Source organism: Pristis pectinata, chromosome 3 (assembly GCF_009764475.1).
Source record: "Pristis pectinata isolate sPriPec2 chromosome 3, sPriPec2.1.pri, whole genome shotgun sequence".
In the NCBI taxonomy this organism is placed as follows: Eukaryota; Metazoa; Chordata; class Chondrichthyes; order Rhinopristiformes; family Pristidae; genus Pristis; species Pristis pectinata.
In genome coordinates this window covers 89,485,214-89,509,556 of record NC_067407.1, presented here as the reverse complement: position 1 = coordinate 89,509,556, position 24,343 = coordinate 89,485,214, and the positions used below count along the sequence as shown (strand labels likewise).

Here is a 24,343-nt window from a genome sequence, read left to right as displayed (position 1 = left end):
TACACCATTAATTCTCTGTTAAATTTAATTCTAAAAAGCAACTATTTACATTTTATGAAGATTATAGAACTTTACATAAGAAGCTACGAAAGAGGAACAGGGGTAGCCCATTCTACCAATTGAGATGCTCTGCCTTTCCACCTCAACAACATTTTCCTGCCTTATCCCTAAAATCAAGCATTTTGCATATGACTCTATGACTCGTACTCAATCACAACTTTTTCAGATGTTTTTTTTTCCTAACAGCCAAATTTGCATTAGTTGTTGTGGTTGAGAATGCATTCTGAGAACACTGATGAAAAAGATTGTGAACCTTGTGTCATGGTGTCAGAACAATAACCTAGCCCTTTGCATCAGTAAGACAAAAGAGCTGGTTGTTGACCTAAGGGAAGGGGGTGGGGGGTGGGATGTACACAACCCTGTCCTCATCAACGGAGCTGCTGTAGAAATGGTCGGCAGCTTCATGGTCCTTGGCATCCATATCACCAGCAATCTCACCTGGTCCCTTCACACTGATGCGGTAATCAAGAACGTACATCAGCGTATTTACTTTCTTAGGCGGCTGAGAAGATTTGGCATGTCCATGAGGATTCTCTCAAACTTCTACAGATGCGCTATAGTAAGTATTCTGACAAGTTGCATCTCAGCTGGTGTGGCAACTGCTCTGCTCTTGACCGACTGAACCTGCAGAAAGTGGTAAACTCAGCACAGTCCATCACAGGCTTGTCACTTCCTTCCATCTAGTGCAGCTTCATGATGCACTGCTTCAAGAAATCTAGTAGTATTGTCAAGGATGCCTGCCACCCATGTCATTCCCTTTTCTTTCTTCTACCTTCTGTGAGATTGAAAGCCCAGACACCCAGACTTAGGAACAACTTCTTCACCACTGCTATCAGTCTCCTGAACCATTTACCTCTTTCACACCCCCTTCCCACTGGTGCTGCCACATACTCTTAACTTTTCCTCTCTTGGTTATTCTGTTATTGTCACTTTAGTATCTTTTTTTGCACCACTTCAGATTGCACTACAATCTTTGCACCATTCTGTTGTTATGGGCTCATTGTTGTATTTATTATTACCATGTATACCTTTTACTCTATGAACTCATGTGAACAAGGAATTTCATTGCACCCTAGTGTATATGACAATAAATTAATCTAATTTAATCTAATGAAAAGTCATCAACCTCAGACATTAATTCTTTTTCTTTCCCCGTGGATCCTGCCTGACCCCCTGAGTATATACAGCACTTTCTGTTTTTATGGATTTCCAACATCTGCAGGATTTTGTCTCTGAAAATACTTTTTATGTTTATATTCTGATTTCAACTTGGCATATTAAACCTTTGCTGTAATTCTTTTATTGTGGTTTTCTGTATTGCTTTTAAAACAATATTGATTTGGTGAAATTGATATTGTACTGATCAGTAAAGAAATAGAATAGTTGAGCCTAGTAACTTGAAAGTGTCACTTCTATAATGGCCACAGGAATTAATAATTGCTTGTATGATACTTGCACACTCCAAGGCATCTATGCATGAATGATTACAATCTATCATGAGAACCAGAAACAGAAACATAACATTGAATATTTACAGGTTGTAAATGTTTACATCTTCAGAATAGCATAGTTTGCATTTGTGGTAGTCTGATGTTGATTGAAATATATTCCTTTTTAGGTTGGTCTTGGGCAGCTCCATCTGACAGGTGGCAAAGGAATAGAACAAGACTTCGAAGTAGGTATATTCTGAGGAACAGTTCTTTGGAAGCTATGGTAGGGCTGAATGGTGACCAGATATATAAAAAAATGCTTTTAAGAGGTAATAATGATACATTTGAAAATAAAACAATTGAAATGTAGTTTGGACTAGTGTGAAATAGAAACAACAACTTATAAATTGCTGTGTTCCTTTGTCCCAGGGTTTCTGTAATTTTATATTTTCAAAGTAATATAGCAAGGAAACAAGCTATTTGACCCAGCATGTCAATTCTGTTTTTTTTTCCGTATAGTCCTTCTTCCATCATGTACTTCTAGGCTCTTTAACATATCCCATTCCTCTTTTCTCCCTCTTGTTTATCTGGTTTCCCAATATGTAACACCTTTCAACTACTCCTTACATTGATGAGTTTCTCTTTCTGTGATGAAAAAGAGGTTCTCCTGAATTCTTGAACATGACAGCTTGCATTATACATATCCATTTTCCACATTTCTTTTACCCATATCGACTTTCATTGTTGTCACAGTCTAAACTAACTCTTGCTCTTGTGCACCATCATAATACTGAATTGAGAAACCAGTGTCCTTTATGTTGGGAAGCACCACCTCCTTCTGATGAGAAGGATTGCTTCTCTTGACCACGTTGAGGGAAATCAGAGCAGAATAACTCAAAATTCTGTAGCACTCATCATGATTAATTTTCTTCTTAAGATTTTTTGCAAAAATTCTGCTTTGGGTCAATTTCTTCCTTTTGGTCTACAAGGAATAACTTGAATTTGCGTAGAACCTTTTCTGCTCTTAAGTTATTAGAGCATGTCAAGACAAATGAATTACTGTTGTAATAACTTTTGTTATGTAAGAAAATGTAGCCTCCAATTTGCACATAGCAAAGTTCCATGAATAACAAATGATATTAATGTTTAGTTATTCTGTTTTGATTGCATCTGTTAAGAAATATGCTTTGGCCAAGACATGGGAAGAACTCCTTGCTCTTCTTTGAATAGGGCTACAAGATCTTCTATTTCTCCAGAACAAAGAATTTAATTGAACATCCCAATATCTGCACTTCTACCCAGCACTCACTTGGTATTACATCAAAATGTTAGCCTAGATTATGCACTCATACTCAATAGTATTTGAATCTCGACTCATTCTCTCAGAAAGTGAAAACTTTTCAGTTGAATGAAACGTACAAATACAACATTTGCATGTTAAAGTTGATCACTGTGTATTTAAGAAACAGTGGAAACAAACTGCAGATAGCAAGATTTCTCAATTCTTACACTGCTGATGGCAGCAACAACTTAAATTGATAAAGCATGTCCAACATTCCAAAGTGCTGACACAAGAGACTGCAGATGCTGGAATCCGGAGTAAAAAACAAACTGCTGGAGGAACTCAACTCAAGCAGCATCAGTTGTGGGGAAAGAAATTTCAACTATTTGAAATTCCTTGACCCGCTGACCCGGCTTGACCCGCTGAGTTCCTCCAGCAGTTTGTTTTTTTCCCCAAAGTGCTTCACAGTTACATATCAACAAAATTGACACCAAATCCCATGAGAAGAAATTAGAACAGACGATCAAAAGCTTGGTCAAAGAGTTAAGTTCTATGGACTTCCTTAACAGAAAAAGAAATAGGGAGACAGATGTTTGGGAGGAAAGACCATAGCTTTGGGCCTCAACAACTGGAGGCACAACCACTGACAGTGAAGCGAATAGTCAGCAATGCAGAAGATACACCTGCGCTGTACCAGCCAGTTTGCCGAAATTCCAGTCTGTATCAATCCAGTTGACGAGCAACCAGAGCATGTTTTTTTGTTTTAATCAGGAGGGAAAAGTCAGCAAGAATCTTTTCTCTGGTTACCATACAGAGATCTTTATTGGAAAATGAATCTGTGAAGTCATGGGTGACCTACACTTGTGGGAATGTGTGCATCAGTATCTTACAGAGGAGATGAGGATATATACAGTTGAACAACGTATTGCAGATATGATACTCCAGCTTTAGGATTCAGTTATTTTATAGCACAAGAAGAAATTGAATTATAATTCACCTTTTGAACAACAGTAAATTTGTAATAAACTGAAGAATAATGATATTCTCTTTTTCCATTAGAAGGCTTTCTACTACCTATCAAAAGCTGCGCAAGGTGGTAGCACAAATGCCTTGGGCTTTTTAGGAAAGGTAATAAGATAAATGTGTTGAAAATTTAGTGATGATTTAGCCTTTTAGCTTTTTTGTTCTCAGTATAAATTTAAATTATTGTTAAAAGAAGTTATAGGCACATAATTTTTTGCCTTTTGACCAATGAATTGAAGTAAATAAGTACTGTGTAGAGTAAATATATTTTACTCAGTAAAATATGGTGAACTGCATGTATTTGCTTGTGAGTCTATAATGTGCCTGTTGGACTTGTGGTTTTAAGATATTACCTGTGATAAGTTGCACCCAAAAATAAATTTTGTCAGTTGAAATAATTTATCATGCATCAGAGCACTTTCAGAAAAATAACTACAAACAGCTGAAGGCATCTTTAGGATTTCTGCATTCAAAAAGAAGTTCCAAAGTCGTTGATAGTTATATGGATAAATGTCAATATATCCCTACAAAACTGGGTCAAATTTCAGGGACTGATTAAATTCAGGGATGCTCGGGAGATCAAAATGGGAAGAGCACAGATTGCTTGGAGTATTGAAGCCATGGATGGAATTAAAACTAAGACTGAGAATTATAAAATCAAGCCATAGCTTATCTCATAGTCAACATAGGTCAGCAAGCACACAGATGATAGATGATCAGGAATTGATGTAGATGAGTTTTGAGTGACCTTGTGTTTGCAGAGAATAGAACAAGAAAGGACAGCCTGAAATACATTGAAATTTTCAAGTAATTTCAATGTAAAAGAATTTCAGCAGCAAATTGGCTGAAACAGGGTGGAAATGGGTGATATTAAAGAGCTGGCCCAAATGAAGGTATAGATACAAGATCCAAAACTCAACTCAAGATCCAAGGTTACAGCACTAAGGTTACAAGAAGTCTGGTTTCTTTTCAGATAATTGTCAGAAAGAGGAACGTGGTTGCGGTTAGGGAACAGAATTTGTAATGAGGACTAATGAAGACAATGGTTTTACTGTTCCCAACCTTTTGCTGGAGGATAAAAGTTAAAAAAAAACTGCAGATGCTGGAAATATGAAATAAAAACAGAACATGCTAGAAACACCCAGTGGATCAAGCAATATCTGTGGAAAGAGAAATGGAGTTACCATATCAGGTTGACCTGAAACATTAACTCTGTTTCTGTTTCCACAATGCTGCCTGCCCTGCCAAGTATTTCCTGCATTTTCAGCTTCTAGTTGAATGAATTTTGTGTTAATGCAGTCTTGGATGTCATACATACAGGTTGACAGTTTAGAGACAATGGAAGTGAAGTTCACCTTTTGTTATCAACTCACATGTGGAAACTGACACCCCTTTTTCAGATGATGTTGCCGAGTCGCAGCATATAGATGAGATATTGAAGACAGCCAAGGGTAGATCCTTGCAGGATAGCCCAGATATTAGAGCAGATTTGAGAAATCATTGCATATGGCTCTCTGACTACAACTGAATGGCTAAAAAGGCACCAGATGAGTGTGGTCCCATTCAGCTGGAAGACAGAGATGTTGGAGGAGATGGTGTGGTCAACCCTTAAAAAGGCTGCAGCCGGGTCAAGGACAAAGGATAAGTTACCATTGTCACAATCACATAGGATATCGTTCGTGAATTTGATCAGAGCTGTTCTGGTAGACTGGCATGGGTAGATGCATGATTAGATTGATTCAAGCAAGGAGTTCTGGGTAAGTGGGGACAAATTTGGTGGTCAAGGATTTTGGAGATAAAATAGAGGATTTTTTTTGAGGAAAGGACGATGACACTGGATTTGAAGGAGAGACGGCAGTACCTGAAGAGAGAAAGGGTAGTCAGTAACTTATTGGAAATAGGAATTGAGGGAGCAGGAGGTGGGTTTCAGAGAGGAGTTCACAGAGGACAAAGGGACTTAAGAGCGAAACTAGAGAAAGAAGCTTGGATACAAAGCTATGGGTACACTAGACACAGATTAGCCCAAGGGGGAAAAAAATGAATTGCAGAGGCAGCAGACCAAAAGTGCTTGATCTTAGTGACAGTCGATGGGGCTGTAATCTGTCGCCAAAAATGTAAGTTTCGAAAAAATACTTAGCCAAATATGTCCTCCATGTTAAAATATAACCTACAGATGACCACCATGTCCCCTTCAATGATCACTGCCTCTCAGTCACTGATCCTGCCTCACCCAGTGTTAAGACTTCTTAAAATTAAGTGCTATTTCTTTAAATGCAACTTTGTTTTTTAGATGTATTCAGAAGGGAATGAAGTAGTGCCTCAGAGCAATGAAACTGCTCTCATGTATTTTAGAATGGCAGCTGAGAGGGTAAGTCTTGCAAACAGCTCACATATAAATGTGAAATTCGGCTTTATTTATGATGTAAACAACATTTGATTATCATCTTCCTTATTTATATATCTCCTAAAGTCTGAACTGTAGCCTGATGGATTAAGTAACAACAGGCAAATCAATAAATACATTCCTCTAAGCTGTAAAACTTGTTTTGAGGTGGCTCTGTGGGGTATGTATTTGGCAAGGATAATTAAGGGAGAAATCAATCCATGGAAGTCAAAAAAACTTCAGATGCTGGACATCGGAAATAAAAAGAGAAAATACTGGAGAAACTCAGCAGGTCAGACAGCATCTGTGGAAAGTGGAATAGTTAATGTTTCAGGTCCAGGATCCTTCATCAGAACAGGAAGCATTTTCTCCAACATTTTCTGTTTTTAATCCACAGAAGTTTGTCTCTTTCAAACACAAAATCTGATCTGTTTCAGATGCAGTGATGATACCCATTTCTACTTGTGAAGCGAGTTTAGATCATACTGAAAATGTAATAGGGTACAATCTATTGGACACAATAATTGTGGCTGTTATGGAGAAGGAAGGACACATACAAAAATGCCAGTCTATCCTAATTCCTTACTTGATTTTGAATTCAGTGTTTGGAAGGTAATTTATAATGTGGAACTATACCATGGTTGGGTTGAGGCACCTCATGGTTCTTGGTGTAGTTCTGATTAAATTATATTTTTTCATTTGTCACTCCTGAAACAACCATGTTTTCATCATGCTGCTGTCTCTGCAGGTCTGATTTTTCAGGAACAGGTGTAAGCCTTGGGCTGTGAATCTGCCTAAGTTTCCCTCACTAAATTTTTAACTTCCCTGCTAGACTTTCACTACCCTCCCCACTCCCCCCTGCCCCCAATATTCTGATCGAAATACCCCTGATCTCCAGCACACCATCCTCAGCCTCCAATCAGGTCCCTGACTGGTGGCTCTCTATCCCCCACCAGTCCCAAGGACAGTGGGCAACAGATGATCCAAGTGGAGAACTGCAATTTCTCATTCAAAATGGTCACTGGTGTGCTGTACATTGTCTCTCCTGTTAGATATGGGAGTGATCTTGAAGCATAGAAGTTGAAGGCTGTGATCATTTTGACAGACAGAACTAAAATATCTAGAAGTAGAGATCCAGCAATCAGCCACCAACAAGAATAATAGCCTGAACTTCTAACGACATTGTGGTTCAGGGAAACAGAGCCATATATCCCATCTTAACAGATTCCTGCTAACTGCAATAAGCAAGTAGCAAGTCCGAAAGAGTAATTACTGATCAACAAGGTTAGCCTCAATAAAAGAAAGAAGTCTTCTTTTGCCCTCTTTGTTTACAACTAGCGGATAAGGCGAGTACCACCGGCTGGCAGAAATCCTGACAGGGTTTTTTGTTAATGACAACAAACCAGAATATCTTATTCCATAGTGAAATGCCTTTATTCAAGGTTGAAAGATTGTTGCACTCTTTATGTAACAGCTGACACTAGGATACTCTTCCTGACTTTCTAATCCTCCTGACTTTCTATTCCTCCTTGCCATGAGCTAAACCCTGTGTTATTATATTGTTATGTTCATGACCATTCTGGTAGTCATTTGGCAGTGATCCCATGAGAAACAACTTTCTGTGAATGATCAATTTACCCCTTTCTGATTGCAGCCACTGCCCTGATTGAATATATCTCTGACTCTGCGATCCACCTGCTGATGTCTGCTGGTGAACGACCTATTCCCCTTTCCTGATTGCAGCCTGTGTTAGTCATTCATCTATCAACCTCTTGGGGATTAACTGGTTCACCTCTTCCTGTTTATAATCCCTTCCCTGATTGCAGTATATTTCTGGCCCGATGGTCCACTTGCCAACATAATTTGGGGATTTACTAGTTCGCTTCTTCCTGGCTGCAGTGACTTTTTAACCAGATGTCTCTCTCATGTGTTAAAATCCCACTGCTGCAAATAATTCAAACTGCAGCTTTCACCTTGTTCTAACAATGTTTCACACTCCCCTTGCCCTTTTGGCCTGTGCAAAGATATTTTACCTCTATTCTCTATCAGGTACCTTGTCAGCTGTTTTGTACAACTGTAATGTTGCAAATTTACAATTTCTCAATTATTTTCCAGGCAGTCAAATATAATTTCAGAAGTTATAATGGAGTATATTTTAGGTGAAAAATTAAAATTTAAAAATCTTTCTGGCACCTGCTTTCTGCTGTTGAACCAACATAAACCCATGCCATTGTAAACAAACCACTCCTGTATGTCAGTATTTCTTAAAAAAAACTTCTTGGGATTAAACTCAGACATAAAGACCCTCAATTTTACAACAATATTGTGAATGCTAGCTTTGTAGATAATCAAAAGACCACAGGAGGCCAGATATCTGTCTCTTTTGTCCTCAATTACACACAGACGTTCTGTTCTTAAAGCTTATATTCACAGAACTTGCATTCTGTCAGAGCATGGCTGATGCTTAATTTTTTGGTCAATTTTTGGACTGTGCATGCAGTCTGTCTGTTACTGTACAGCACCTGCATGGGCATCCACCCTCATTAAGCCGCTCTTCCTGCAGGTATTGCAATACTATCGTTCCCAAAATTGTCACCAAATTTTACTAAGATCCAATACAACTGCTGTAAAGAAAAGCCTTCAAAGATACTCATAAGAACATCTGTGAAACTGCAGCATTTATCATGAGTTTATATTATCATCTGATTATCTCCTGTCCAATGCTGACCCGCACTTCCTGGGATTTCACCGGATCTCTGAAAACCCATACACCCTGAGTTAAGTCTCAAAGCTCCAGGTAAAGCTATAATTATCATATTTAAATTAGCAGACTCCCCCCCCCTCCCCCATGGGTTAACTATTCATTGCCTGATTTGTTGTGTTAAATATGTAAGTCTGTCAGTTCATGTCAGACTTTAGACCTAGTGACTCTAAAAATAAAACTCACCATGAATGCCACTTTTCCTTGCTTTCCTGGTCATCCTACTTTACTTAATTTGGAATTCATTTTGCCATTTTTATGCTTTTTATCTTCCCAGCGCATAAGCTTTTATTGGAGCACTGAAGTGATTTCTCCTGTTCTCATTCACTTCTTTTCTTTAAGGGTGTCTTACGCCTACTGAGCTAATGAGATAACTGGTGAGAAACCAGTTCAACTAATTGAAATATATTTTACTTATTCAATCAGCTTCTTTTCATTGGGACCCATTTTATGTCCTCTCTCACATGACAAAACCTGTAGCTAATTTCTTTCTCCTCATCTTCTATTGACTGCTTGGGAGCGCTACAGTATTTTGTTTCATTACTTAATTGATATTACAGTTAATTAGGACGATTATAATATGTGAATCTTAATTATAAATTAATTCTTTCGAATTAATTCTATTTAATTGGGATCTGTTGTTTTAAATGTAGAATTACCAAAATAACAGCTTCAGTTAATTAGGAACTTGCTTCAAATCTAAGTATTTTTTTATATACTGGAGAAACTTGGAAGAACTTAATCTCTAAAAGACTGGTAAAATTCTCAATGCTTTGTTATAAAAACAAAAAAGGACATTCAAACACCAAAGGGCCTGAAAACATATTGTCCATTTAATGGCATAACATCTTTTGGTTATTATAAAATAACACTCTCTCCAACTCATTTCACCTAGCACCCAGAAAGATGCTGAGTGGTCTCTATTTTCAATAATGTTTGAAATATTTTCATTACCTTTCAAGTTTCACATAATTAACAATTTTTTTGTTGGGACATGTGGCCTCAACTGCACTAGGATTTCTGCAAATTGAATATTGTAACCCTTCTTTTATTATTTCAGGGCAACCCTATTGGTCTAACAGGATTAGGATTAGTTTATCTTTATGGAAAAGGAGTGCCAGTGGTAAGATTCCAGCTCTAATATTATAAAAGAAACAAAATTATGTTTTGGGAAAATCTGAGTCTATTTTTTAAATTTTATTTCAGGATTATGACGAGGCTTTAAAATATTTCAAGAAAGCAGCAGATAAGGGATGGGTAGATGGACAGTTTCAACTAGGAGTTATGTACTACAGTAAGAATTAGAAATACACTGTTTTGATGTATTATTGATTAAAGGTGATATACAAAATTAAACAACATGTTGTGCTACAAGTAAATAAATCTAAACTTACTTTTATTACAGCTGGCTTAGGTGTAAAGAGAGACTATAAATTGGCCATTAAGTATTTTCATCATGCCTCTCAAGCTGGACATGCCTTGGCCTTGTATAATCTAGCTCAGATGTATGGAAGTGGAACTGGAGTGGTCAGATCCTGTCTTACTGCTGCTGAGGTGACAGAACCAGTATGATCAATTTTAATATAATCAGTACGGTTGACTTGAATGGTAAAATAAGTCAGAAAGGGAATGGGTCTGAAACCTTGTTCTTTTCACAGATATGAAATTCATTGTACCATTACTTAATCCTGTTAAATTGCTTTATTTTTCATTAGCACTAACTGAAGATGAACTAGCAAAACTTCAGAATATTTATTTAACCTTGCATTCTATACAGTTCACCTTTAGTTTGCATGCTATATCGATAAATCTAATTCATTGTGTTTCAATGATTGATAAGCTCCCCTGAAACACAAAATATCACAGATGACATTCACGTGGATATTAAAGCTCCTCATATCCCCCCTACATCCTCACGGAGGTCAAGGAAAAATGTATTATCGGGAAGCAATCATGATAACTTCATTATGTGATGTGAAGGGAAATGGGATGATTCTAAAAGAAATTAGGCACAAATTTTCTCTTTGTTCATCACATCCCCTGGTCCAATTGTGTCTAAAGCTTGGCAAAATGGAAGGACATGTGCATAAGATTGATGTAGTGTCGTGCTTTAATGGAGGAATACTCTTCACTTTCCTCCTAATACCAACAAACCTTCCTCATTTGCAAGCAAGTATGAGGGAGCTGAGGAACAACAATGACTAAGTTGGTGGTCTCCCTCCAAAAGAAGGCACCTCTGAAAGTGTATCAATCCTCAATACCACACTGGAGTGCCAGCCTAGATCTTTGTGCTCCAAACTCTGGAGTGAAACACAGGGCAAGATTGAGAGGCAAGAATGCCCGCAATTGAAATGCATCTAAAGGGAACCATTTTTACGTGGATTAGTGCAGGAAAGCATCCTTGCTAATTAAGATACTTTGAGATTAGTGAAGTTTGCTGTTCCAGTACAATAATAATACAATTGTACTGAGTATTTTCATTTATCTATTTAATATTCAATAAATATTTATCCTTTTTTTTAACCTGGGACACTGAATTTGATAACTTTTAATAAATTAGAGAGCAGTGACATATTGTGGTCTGTGTCAATTTCACGAGTATACTTCATAATCAGGTTTTCAGTTCTGTACTATAATATTACAAGTTTTGCTAAATATTGTTAATTTATCTGTTTAACATTTAACTAATTTATACTTTTTTTTAAACCTGGGACACTGAAATTATATACAACCATTAAGTAGAGAATGTTGATGTATTCTGTTCCATGGTACATCCATAAATATACCTAATGGTCCCCATTCATTGATAAAGACTGTGGGATCTGGTTATTGGGATGGCCAGGAACCTTAACCACACAGAAACATTAAGTTTTAAAAGCAAGAAGGCAAGTAATATTAATTACATAATTTTCTTAAAGAGATACATTTGAAATAACCAATATATTTGTTTTAGTCATTTATTATTTTAAAAAATGCTTCTATTGCATTGGGGATTGAATCAGTTCCTACTCTAATTTTCTTCAATTCATGAGAAAATACACTGTATATTAAATATTTAGAAAATATTTTTGCCTATGGACTTGCACATTTATTTAGAATTTCATACATGTTAATTTTATTCTTTTTTCTGGAAGTCAAATAATCTAAGTACTAGGAGGTATAATATAAAACCAGTTTAATATTTTTAGTGAAATTATGTTTGGTTCTAATTCCACAGTTAAAACTCTTCCAATTATTCTTGATTTTTAACTTATCAAGGCTTACTCCTTTTTTAGCTTTACAAGAATGTTTGTGAAAGAGGTCAATGGACTGAGAGATTTTTAGCTGCATATTTTGCCTACAAGGAGAATGATATAGATTCTGCCTTTCTTCAGTATTTATTCCTTGCAGAGCAAGGATATGAAATGGCTCAGAGTAACATAGCCTACATTCTAGAATATGGTAAGTTCAAAAACAGAATATTTAAAACTCTCAAAAATGTTTTTACTGTGAGTTGTTTAGAAGTAAACTCAGTGATTTTGTTTTGAAAATAGAACGATCTGCGCTCATCTCAAAGATTGATTGCTATCATATGGCTCTGATATACTGGAACCGAGCTGCAGCTCAAGGTACAGGTGTATATATAAGGTACATGACAGAAAACTACCAGTTAATAGGAAAATATCTTTGTTTTTAATTTCATGTTATGTATTGTACCCCACAAGCATTCTGTGCTCGAGTGAGAGATACAACTAATAGGTTGGATCTCACACACCACAAACTCCTGGATTATAGAAAATAAATCAATGAGTAATACCAATTGTAGATTTATATTGACTTGGGTTTATGACTTATTTCCACAATTATCCATGGCACAGGACGCACATTTTATTTGTAGTGTACGACATATCATTTTGTTCAAGTCACTTAATGCTTTTTAAATTTATATGTGCCAGTTGAAATGATGGCGTATTATTTTTAGTTAATGGTCTGAAATTACAGTTAAAGGCATATTTTATAGCAAAGCATAACATGCAGAAAATCAAAAGTTGATTATGGGTTTAAAGTAAAACCATTGAAACTATTATGCCACATCTGGCATCATAATTTTCCATTGTAACTAACATTCATTAATGGGCAACTTTATGCCTCATCATATGATCCTCTATTAAAATACTGGCAATAGGTCATGAGAAACATAAAAGATTGTTCTCCAATGACAAGGGTAAACATATGCTAAAAGCCTTCAACTACTTCCAGACAAAGCTGTAAATAGTTATGTTTCTCCAATGCAGTCTATTTAACAATAATTGTCATAATAATATACATGATAATTATACTCAGTGTCCACCTCCATTTTCTCAGTCATTTCATTATCTAACTAAGTTTTTGCTTTATTTAGTTTCCCTGTCCTGGGTGGGAGAAGCAACAGCTCCACTTTCCTCTAGTCCAGCTCTCCAGAGCCATTGTAATGTATAAATTGCCAGAGTGAAGGCTCCACACAAATATACTTCTATGCCAGGAGAATGTATGGCAACATATGTGCTGGATGAAATATTTAAAATCTGATGGTGTGACTTTTCTTACTTTAGAAGAAATCCCTTATTTCTCTGTCATTTGGGAGCCCCCACTCTGTATACTAGGAATCACCTCATGTGCTACACCTTGCCCAGGATTCCTACATCATACACCAAATCATGGCCCAAAAGACAGTAATCTGCTTCCAGAAGTCTGTCAGTATTTATGTGAAAATCAAATATGAGGAGATATGCGACAGAAGTTGGTGACACTAAATGATGATAAATCCAAAATTCTGACAATCTACATCACTGAGTATATAAAGAGGTTACTATAGAGATAATAAACACTGATTGTCATCCTCCAAAAAAATCTTTAGATTTTGGTATCGTTCTTATGGACTGGAGGGTTGTAAATGAGACCCCATATTTAAGAAATGGATGAAAAAGAAACTGGAAATTACCATCAGTCATAGGAAAAATGCTGGAATCTATATTGAAGGATATAATAATATAATAATAATAAAGGATATAATATAGTATTAATAATTCTTGAACAGAAACTGGAATTGAGCAGAGTCAGCGTGGACTTTTGAAAGGAAAATCGTATGTGGAAGATCTACTGGAGTTCTTTTGAGTTGTGATAAATTGGATAAGGCGGATGTGGTGTATGTGGATTTTCAGAAGACTGTCTTGCATATGGGAGGTTAAGGGAGTTGGTTAACAAAGACAGAATACATGAAGTTGGAAGTAATATATCATGGAATGAAAATTAGTAATCATACAGAAAGCAAAGTGTGGGAATAAACATATTTTTCTCAGGTTGGCAGGCTGAGACTAGGAAGGCACTACAGGGATCAGTGCTCGGGTTAGCTATTCACAAATTTGGCTGAGTGGGCTAACTGTGATACTTCCAAGTTTGCTGATGATACAAAATTAGGTGGGAATATGAGTAGGGAGGAGATGTACAGTGGATTCATGGAGAGATAGATAAGTGGAGTCAAGGGGATATAGATACAGTAAGTGGAGTGAGTGGGCAAGTTAATAGCAGATTTAATATGTTGAAAAATATGAAGTTATCCATTTTGGTGCACAAAGAAAAAAATAGCACTTTATATATAAAGAGAGATTGGATAATATTAATGTTCAAAGGAACCTTGGTGTCCACGTGCATGTCACTGAAAGCTGACATGTAAATATAGCAAGCAAGTTAGGAAGGCAAATGATATGTTGGTCTTTATTACAAGAGGACTTGTGTATAGGAATAATAATGCCTTACTGGAATTATCTAAGGCCTTAGCGAGCATACAGTTTTGGTTTCCTTACCCATAAAGGATATACTTACCATAGAGGGAATGGAGCAATGGTTCACCAGAATGCTTCCAGGCAGTTTTGCCGAATGATAAGAGATTGTTGTAGATTTGGACTGTCTTCTAGAGTTTAGAAGAATGAGAGGTGATCTCATTAAAAGTCTAGAATTAGGGGTCACAGTATCAGAATAAGGAATAGGCTATTTTGGATTGAGGAGAGATTTCTTCATTCTTTTGCCAGTAAAGCGTAGAAAATTCACAGCATTCCTACTTCTATGCAAGACAATCAGAATGGCAAATTATTTGGAATCTGTTAAAATACTTTAGTTAGACATTAAAACATTGTCTTGCTTGCTAGGATATTCATATGCCAGAATTAAACTGGGCGATTATTACTACTACGGTCATGGAACAAAAGTGGATTATGAAACAGCTGCAATTCACTATCGTTTAGCTGCTGAACAGCAACGCAGTGCACAAGCCATGTTCAACCTCGCATACATGTACGAACATGGACTTGGGACAGAACAGGTAGGAAGCAGTCATATTACCACAATAAAAAGTTTTTCAATGGATTGTAGATTAATATATAATGAGCACTTCTTAAAATTCTCAATTACTGTATTGTCACAGAATTCACGATTCTTTAAAAACTTATAAACAATGATGGATAGATAGGAGACACGAGAATGTAGATGCTGGAATCTGGAGAAAAAAACAAGCTGCTGGAGGAACTGAGCAGGTCAGGCAGCATCCATAGAGGGAAATGGAAAGTCAATGTTTTGGGTTGAGACTCTTCATCTAGATTTGATGGCATTACTTGAGGGATTCAATTTTTAGTCTCATTATTTAATGAAGGAAGTTTAAAGTGTTGAAAGTAGTTCAGGGCAGGTTTACTAAACTAATCCTGGCATGTCATTGAGAAAAGCTTGGACAGGTTAGGTTGTATCTGCTGAAGCTTAGAAGAGAGAGAAAGGACTTAATTGAAACATATAAGATCTTGAGTTCTCTTTCGAGGGTGGATATGGAGAGCATATTTCTTGTGGGACAATACAAATAGGTCACCCACTTGACTCCGATTTGAAGCAAATTTTTCTTCCACAGAGCATTGTGTCTCTTCCTCATATGGAGGTGAAAATGCAGTCTTTGAATGTTTTTAAAGCAGAGGTAGATAGACAATTGATAAGCAAGGGGGTGAAAAATTATCACAGTGGTTACAAAATAGCCATGATTTTATTAAATTACAGAAGAGGCACAAGGGGCCAAATGGCCCATTCCTGCTCTTAATTTGCATGTTTGTGCTACTTTAAATTGTGGGGTTTCAAAATGTTCTTAGGGTATGGGTGTTGCTGACAAAAGTGCATTTATTGTCCTCCTTGCCTTGAGGTGATCGTAAAAAGCCACCTTCTTGAACCACTACTGTTCTCATGATAATAATGCTGCCACAGAGGTGTTCGTTCAGCAATGAATTCAGGAGTTAGCTTCAAAAATGTAAGATCTGCACTTTTATCATTAAGTCAGGACAGCATAGAGGCACAGCTGGAAGAGCCAGGTTCAATCCCAACTTCCAGTACTGAGTGAAGTTTACATGTTCTTCCTGTTTCCTCCCATATCTCAAAGACGAGTGGGTCAGAAGGTTCGTTGGCCACTGTAAATTTCCCCCACTGTGCAGATGAGCAGTAGGATCTGATGGAAATAGTCATTGAGGCAGACAGCACAGGACCCAACTGGCCCTTGCCAACCAAGATTCCCATACAAGCTAGTCCAAGTTGCCCATGTTTGGCCCCTAATATGGGGGGATTTAAATGGAAATAGTGTAGGTTCAGTGTGAGTGGTCCTTGATGGTCTGCATGGACTTGGTGAGCTAAAGGGCCTGTTTCTGTGCTTTATGACTCTATGAGGATAATATACAATTTGTAAGTTGGATGTTTTGAAAACAAACATTATTCACTTCCAGCAGACATGCATTTGAACAACAGCCCCAGTCATGTTTAGATTCTTTTTTTAATTCTTAAGGGTCAGCCATTTTATCTGGGTCGCCAGGTAAAATATTTTACATGGAACCCAAGTATAGTCTTGACCATTCTCATAAATGACCTTTGTTCTCAATAATAAGTACAAATTCATGAACAGGTACACAAATCTTGTAAGCTATTTTGGTTATCAGTACAACAATAGTAGTTTGCTTTTTTTTTCTTACACATCTAAGGATACCCCTTTCTTTACAATATTTTTATTAAATCCATGAAAAAAATACAAAGTACATGCATCAAAAAAGAAAGTAAAAATACTATTGAATACATTGTATTAAGTTGTACTTAGGATTACAATACTCTAAATCATTAATCACCTATAGTAGTTAGTTAATAAGGAAAGAAAAAATTGAAATATTTTATTACAAAAAAAATCTACCCCCACTACCAAAACCCGAAGCTGTTAGATAGAAGAAACAGCAAGGAAAAACCTTAAAAAAAAACATAACACTGTCAGCCAATATCTGCATTTTAGTCCCCCAAATCAGAGATTTTGAAAATAATTCAAAAAGGGTCCCCACAGGGTTTGAAAGTCTAGGTTAGATTCAAAAACTGAACAGCGAATCTTCTCTAGATTCAAGTATGACATAACATCCCGTAACCATTGAACATGCGTAGGTGGAGTAGCTTCCTTCCATTTAAGCAATACTGCTCTCCTGGCTGTAAGAGAAATAAAAGCCAGAATATGTAAATCAGAAGCCTTCAAAGTTATATCTTTTTCTCCAACAATCCCAAATAGTGCAGTCAAAGGATTAAGTTTAAAATTTATTTTAAAAAGTACAGAAAAAGTATGAAAGACCTCTGTCCAATATTTTTTTAAGACTCTGACAAGTCCAAAACATGTGAATTAAGGAAGCCACTCCGTTATTGCATTTATCACAGTAAGGAGATATATCAGAATAAAAACGGGATAATTTATCTTTAGACAAGTGAGCTCTATGGACCACTTTAAATTGAAGGAGAGAGTGACGAGCACATAATGATGAAGTATTAACCAACTTGAAAATTTCATTCCAAGTTTCCTCGGAAATTGACATCTGCAAATCTTGTTTCCAAGCATTTTTAATTTTATCTAGTGGCACCTTACTCATTCCTAGTAATCTGTCATAAATATTAGATATTGAGCCATCCTGAAAGGGTTCCAACTTAAAAATTACCTCTAATAAATTCTTATCGGGACACAAAGGAAAAGAATGTAATTGAGATCAAAGAAAATCTCTAATTTGTAAATATCTAAAAAAATGAGTTTTTGGTAAATTATACTTGGTAGACAATTGTTCAAACAAAGAAAGATTTCCTCCAACAAAAAGATCTTGAAAACAAGTAATACCTAATTTGTCCCACTCTTTAAAAACTACATCAGTCATAGAAGGCTTAAAAAAGTAATTAGAGAAAATGGGACTGGACAAAGAAAAACTCAATAAACCAAAATATTTTCTAAACTGTAACCAAATCCTCAAGGCATGTTTAACTACTAAATTATCTGTTAGTTTAATTAATGATAAAGGAAGTGGAGAACCAAGCAGAGAAATAATAGAAAATTTTTTAACAAAGTTAGTTTCCGAAGAGACCCATATTGGACAAGCCTCTCGATTAATGTAATATAACCAAAACGTAAGATTTTGTATATCGACTGCCCAGTAATAAAATCTAAAATTAGGTAAGGCTAAACCTCCGTTCTTTTTAACCTTCTGAAGGTGCACTTTATTTAATTTAGGATGTTTATTATTCCATATGTAAGAAGATATAATTGATTCAAGAGAGTCAAAGAAAGATTTAGGAATAAAATCAGGTAAAACCTGAAACAGATATATAAATTTAGGTAAAATATTCATTTTAATAACATCAATTCGGCCAATCAATGATAGAGAAAGGGGAGACCAACTTGATAAAACCCTTTTCACATAGTGTAATAAGGTAAAAAAAATTCTTTAAATAAATGCTTATAATTTTTAGTAATTGACACTCCCAAATAGGTAAAACAATTTCTTACAATTTTAAAAGAATATTAAGATCAAATGATACCACACTATTCAGAGGAAAAAATTCACTCTTGTATAAGTTCAATTTGTAGCCTGAAAAATGACTAAAGCCAGAAAGTAAAGAAAGCATAGGAGGTAAGGAGGCTTCAACATTAGATATAAAGAGTAATAAATCATCAGCATACAGAGAAACTTTATGGTTAATACCTCTTCTGGAGATACCAAAGATATCTCTAGATTCTTGGAAAGAATAGTTAAAGGTTCTAAGGCCAAATTAAAGAGCTCAAAGGACATCCCTGCCTGGTTCCACGTTGAAGTTTAAAAGGTTTAGAACTTTGAAAATTAGTAAGAATTCGAGCAGAAGGGGATAAATAAAGTAATTTAATCCATTGGATAAAATCAGGCCCAAAACTAAATTTCTCTAAAGTTTTAAATAAGTAATTCCATTCAATCCGATCAAAGGCCTTCTCAGCATCTAGAGATATCACACATTCCGATATTTCCTTAGAGGGAGAATAAATAATATTCAATAAATGACGAATATTAAAATGAGGATATTGATTTTTAATAAAACCAGTCTGATCATCGGATATAATTGAAGGTAAAATATTTTCCAATCTACGAGCTAGAACTTTAGATAAAATTTTAACATCCACATTAAGTAGCGAAATTGGTCTATACGAAGCACATTCTGTTGGGTTCTTATTTTTCTTAAGAATAAGTGAAATAGAAGCTTCATAAAAAGATTGTGGTAGTCTACCCAATTTAAAAGAATCCAAAAAGACAGCACATAAATGAGGTATAAGAGGAAAAGGCCTTATAGAATTCTCCGGGAAATCCATCCGGACCCGGAGTCTTTCCAGAATGTAAAGATCGCACAACCTCGGCGATTTCCTCATATGTAATAGGTTGATCCAACTGTTTTCGATTTTCAGTGGAAAGTGTAGGAACATTTAATTCGTCAAAGAAATTATCCATTACAGTATTATCTTTAGGAAAATTAGAACTGTAAAGTTTAGAATAGAATTCTCTAAAAGTATCATTTATTTCTAAAAGATCAGTTGTCCTCTCACCATTGGCTTTCAAAATTCCTTTAATTTGTCGTCTAGCTCTGGAAATTTTTAATTGGTTAGCCAGTAATTTACCTGTTTTATCTCCATGAATGTAAAATTGACTTTTATCTTTTAAAAGTTGACTTCCAATTGGATAAGTTAAAAGAAGATCATATTTAATTTTAATTTCAACTCGCCTTTTATATAAAGCTGGATCTGGATCCAAAGCATGGTTTTGATCTAATAGTTTCAATTGATCAACTAGATCAGCTCTTTCTCTGTCAGCTTTTTTCCTAATGCTTGCTGTATAAGAAATAATTTGACCTCTAATAAAGGCTTTGAAAGTATCCCAAACAATAAGACTAGAAATCTCTTCCGATGAATTCTCCTTTAAAAAAAGAGTAATTTGTTTCTCCATAAATTGGAAAAAATTTTTATCAGATAACAAAGTTAGGTTAAAACGCCAAAATCTATTTGTCTGAGGGAGCCCAGGGAAATTTAAGGTAAGAAGCACAGGAGCATGATCTGAAAGAGCAATCTTTTTATAGTCACAGGATCAAACTGATGAAATCATTTGGTTATCAATAAAAAAGTAATCAATCCTGGAATATGTATGGTGAACATCAGAGAAAAAGGAATATTCCTTATCCTCTGGATGCAAAAAATGCCAGGTGTCAATAACCCCAGTTTTCATTAAAAACAATTGAAGAAATAAAGCTGATTTATTAGGAACTGCTAATTTAGTAGATGACCTATCTAATTTGGGATCTAACCAGAGATTAAAATTTCCTCCCAAGACCAAAGAATAAAAGTTCAAGTCTGGTAGAAATGACAAAAATCATTCAAAAAATCCTGCGTCATCTGTATTTAGAGCATAAATATTAGCCAACTCCATTGGTCTATTATTTATTTTCCCTGATATTATAACAAAATGACCATTAGTATCAGTTATGACCTAATGTTGGTCAAATGAAGCTGTCCTATCTATAAAAATTGAAACCCCTCTAGATTTAGCTTGAAAAGAAGAATGAAATTGGAGCCCATTCCATTGATTAAAAAAACGTGAAATATCACAATTGTGAATATGAGTTTCTTGTAAAAAGATAATAGAGGCTTTAAGTTTTTTAATATAGGCAAAAATCTTTTTCCGCTTTAAAGGATAATGTAAGCCTTTCACATTAAAACTAAGTAAATTAATAACTCGATCCATTATAATATTTGAATGTAGGTAAAAAAAAGAATGATGAGCAAACCATTGGAAAAAAAAACAGTAACAAGTACTACAGTAGAATTACAAATAAAGTAACTACGCAGCAGATTTGGCTGACAGCCCAAAACAACTTCCCAAGAAAACCCCCCACCCCCCTCCCAACACCCAAAGAAAAGAAACCAGCTGAGAAGCAGCTGGCAGCTACCTACAGACAGCATAACCCCAAATTATTTCTGCTAATTAACTTCAAGGTTAATAAAGTTCCAACCCAGACATAGCAATGAGATAAACAATGAAACCAGAATTAAACAATGTAAAAACAAGTGTTCTTAGTTCAATGCAACTTAAAATATTGCTTTTTTTCTTATTTCAAACTATATTACAAAAAAAAAACAGAAAAGAATCAAAAAGAAACATAATCATCCCAAAAATTAATAAGTGGTTACTAGAAAAAAAACCCAAAAGAAAAAAAATAGAAAACAGAAGGTGTTCATAACGAAAAATGTGAAATCATTCAGTGGGAGTTTCCAGAAAACTCTGGGCTTCTACCAAGGATCGAAACCATTTTTGCGAGCCGTTTTTAAGTATGATCCTGAGTCTTGCCGGGAATCGAAGCGACGGCTTGTACCCTTTCTGATACAGATCCGACATAACCTTTTTGAATTTAACCCGTTCCTTCATAACTCCTGGTGAGTAATCTTCAATGATTCTAATTTGATAGTCTTGGAAATTAATCATCCCCCGATGATGTGCCTCCCAAATTAGAAGCTCCTTAGTTTGAAAATCATGGAGAGAGATGATAATTGATCTGGGTTTAACTTGCATAGGGTGTTTGAAAAAAGGTATTCTGTGTGCTCGATCAATCTTAGGCAAAGATTCTAGAATACCAGGGAATAATTGAGCCGAAAACTTTGCAAAAAATTCCATCGGTTGATTACCTTCCATCTTCTCTGGTAATCCTAGAATATGAAGATTGGATCTTCTGCTCCTGTTTTCTAAGTCAATAATCTTCAGCTTTAATCTTTCGTTGTCTTTGGCTTGTTTTTCATAAAGGCTCTGTAAATCATCGATTTTCCCATCCAAAAACAAAAGAGAGGCTTCGTTCACTTCAATTCATCCTTCATGATCTTCCAGTCTTCTTTGAAAAGAATCAAGTTTGGCATTAATTTGTTGAAGCTGCTCGAAAATAGCTTCTAAAGTTACAGGAGGAACATCTTCCTTAGTGGTTTTCATGGCCTTAGCACCCCTTGTATTCATAGTAAAATAAAATCATGTTTAAATTTACTACCAAGGGTGAAAAGGAAGAATTTCAAGTCGGGTTGAAAAGGTTAGATACAGTGAGAGCAGCAGCAAATAGCTGTTACTCCATCAACGGCCAGCAGACTCCTTGGGGATACCCCTTTCATACATTATTAGTGCTACATGGAAGTGGTGAGCAGTGATACTTGGTTTTTATATTCACTTTAAACCTTCACACTGGATGCTTTCAAAATCACTAATACGGGAATGCAGTTTTCAGAAGTATGATAAAGAAGGTGATTCCCTTTTTCCATTAAGCTCTCATAAAAGCTTCATCAATGATTCAAAGCTCACATTTTCACTTTTCAACCCAGAAGTCCATTCATGGTATTGATGACCACATCTAAACAAAATGTTCATGACCTCAAACTTCAACTTTACACGGTTGACCCTCTACCCCTTTGTTTAAGCTCTGGGTTTATTTTCATCAAAAATGAAAATGAGGATCCTCCATTTTTTCCTCAACTACAGTAATTTGTACCCAAAATATTGCAGTTCTTAACCAAATCTAAATGGTATTTCAAAATAATATACATCTTTTTCTTTAGGATCTCCATTTAGCCAGACGATTCTACAATCTGGCTGCAGAAACGAGCATAGATGCATACATACCAGTTTTCCTTGCACTTTTCAAGCTGGGAGCCATAAATCTCATCCATTCAGTTCAGTACACTAATGTAAGTATCATTTACATTTAAATGGAAGGAAATCAAAAAGGGGATTAGCAATTTGGTTTTTACAGTTTGAGCAAACAGGGGAAAGTAGACCTGGCCACCCAACAAGAGCCAACTGCAAGTCAAGTCTGGGTTGGGTCCTGTGTATATTCTGAGAAAATATTTCAGATTTGAGTTGGGCTAAGTTATCCAGTCTATCTCAACACTTTATTCCAGGTTTGGAATGATTTGCTCATTGTTACCACTTGTTCTGCTTTTGATAAATATTTGATATTTTATCCTCAAAAAGATCTAGAGTACATTTGAAATAAAATCAGAAATGCTGGAGATTATCAGCAGGTCAGGCTGCATCAATGAAGGGAGAAACAGAGTTAATGGTTCAGGTCAATGGCCTGCTTAGCATTTCTAGCAGTTTTTCTTTTTGTTTGTGTTTGAGCAGCGAGAGGTTTATTGATGCTCTTGTCAGGTATGGATTGCTTTTGGTTGTATTGGATTTTAATTTTAGACACAACCAGATCTCTCGGTTTAAGGTTTTTTGGGGATGGGATTTTGGTTGCCTATGACATCATTATCATTTCACCACATACATTTAACCTGGAAAGCATTCTCTATGCATCTAATTATCTATCTGCAGAGATTTTAGAGTGTTAAAGCTTGAATGAACTGGTTCAGGCAACAACATTTAATGAGAATATGTTGTTGACAACTACATTTTCATTGGGACAAGAGTTGTACTGAGAGACTACCAAACCAGAGACAACAAATTAATGCAGCTTTTTGATATTTTTCAGCTCAGTGAAGTATGGAAACAAATGAGCCTGGATAGATTGCTGTGGCATCATTGGGATCTCTTTCTAATCATGATTTTGACTTTGCTTCTGGCTGTTTTGATGGCCTACAGGCATGGATAGAACATATACTGTGGGAGTTATATAAATCTTGCTACATTGTTAGCATCAAGTGTTTTCATGAATTTAACTTTTCTGTAACCTAATATGTAATGTCTTTTGTTACAAGTTTCAATATATTGTGACAAAGAATTTGAATATCTGTGCATAGTTTATCCTTGGTTGTTCTAATTACAGGCTAATTAACACACATCAGTCCACTCACAATGCTGCTGCAGCAAGTAGCAGTGAGCAGTGGTTGAGGGTGGAGAGAGGAGTAGGGACTGAAAATTGATGATCCAGTATTTTCTTCTTTTTCTTTCAACAACCTGGACTACGTTTCTTTCAGGCTTGGTGACTTATCCACTTTCAAAGATACAATAAACCTCTTGATGTTTTGTCTGTTATTATGTTTAACCCATCCAATATTTTAAACTCTTGCTCCTTAATTACATATCATC

General features: G+C 35.8%; 1 protein-coding gene across 1 annotated transcript in view; it reads left to right on the top strand.

The window, feature by feature from the left end:
* Positions 1-24,318, top strand: part of LOC127567882 (protein sel-1 homolog 1-like) — a 47,512-nt gene extending 23,194 nt beyond the window's left edge. Inside the window, exons 10-19 of the mRNA XM_052011047.1 lie at positions 3,832-3,900; positions 6,086-6,163; positions 10,000-10,062; positions 10,146-10,233; positions 10,345-10,493; positions 12,215-12,380; positions 12,473-12,547; positions 15,104-15,276; positions 22,870-22,998; positions 23,787-24,318. Of these exons, the coding sequence (XP_051867007.1) occupies positions 3,832-3,900; positions 6,086-6,163; positions 10,000-10,062; positions 10,146-10,233; positions 10,345-10,493; positions 12,215-12,380; positions 12,473-12,547; positions 15,104-15,276; positions 22,870-22,998; positions 23,787-23,906 (1,110 nt within the window). The 3' untranslated portion in view covers positions 23,907-24,318. The remainder of the gene's footprint in view (positions 1-3,831; positions 3,901-6,085; positions 6,164-9,999; positions 10,063-10,145; positions 10,234-10,344; positions 10,494-12,214; positions 12,381-12,472; positions 12,548-15,103; positions 15,277-22,869; positions 22,999-23,786) is intronic.
* Positions 24,319-24,343: the final 25 nt, after the last annotated feature.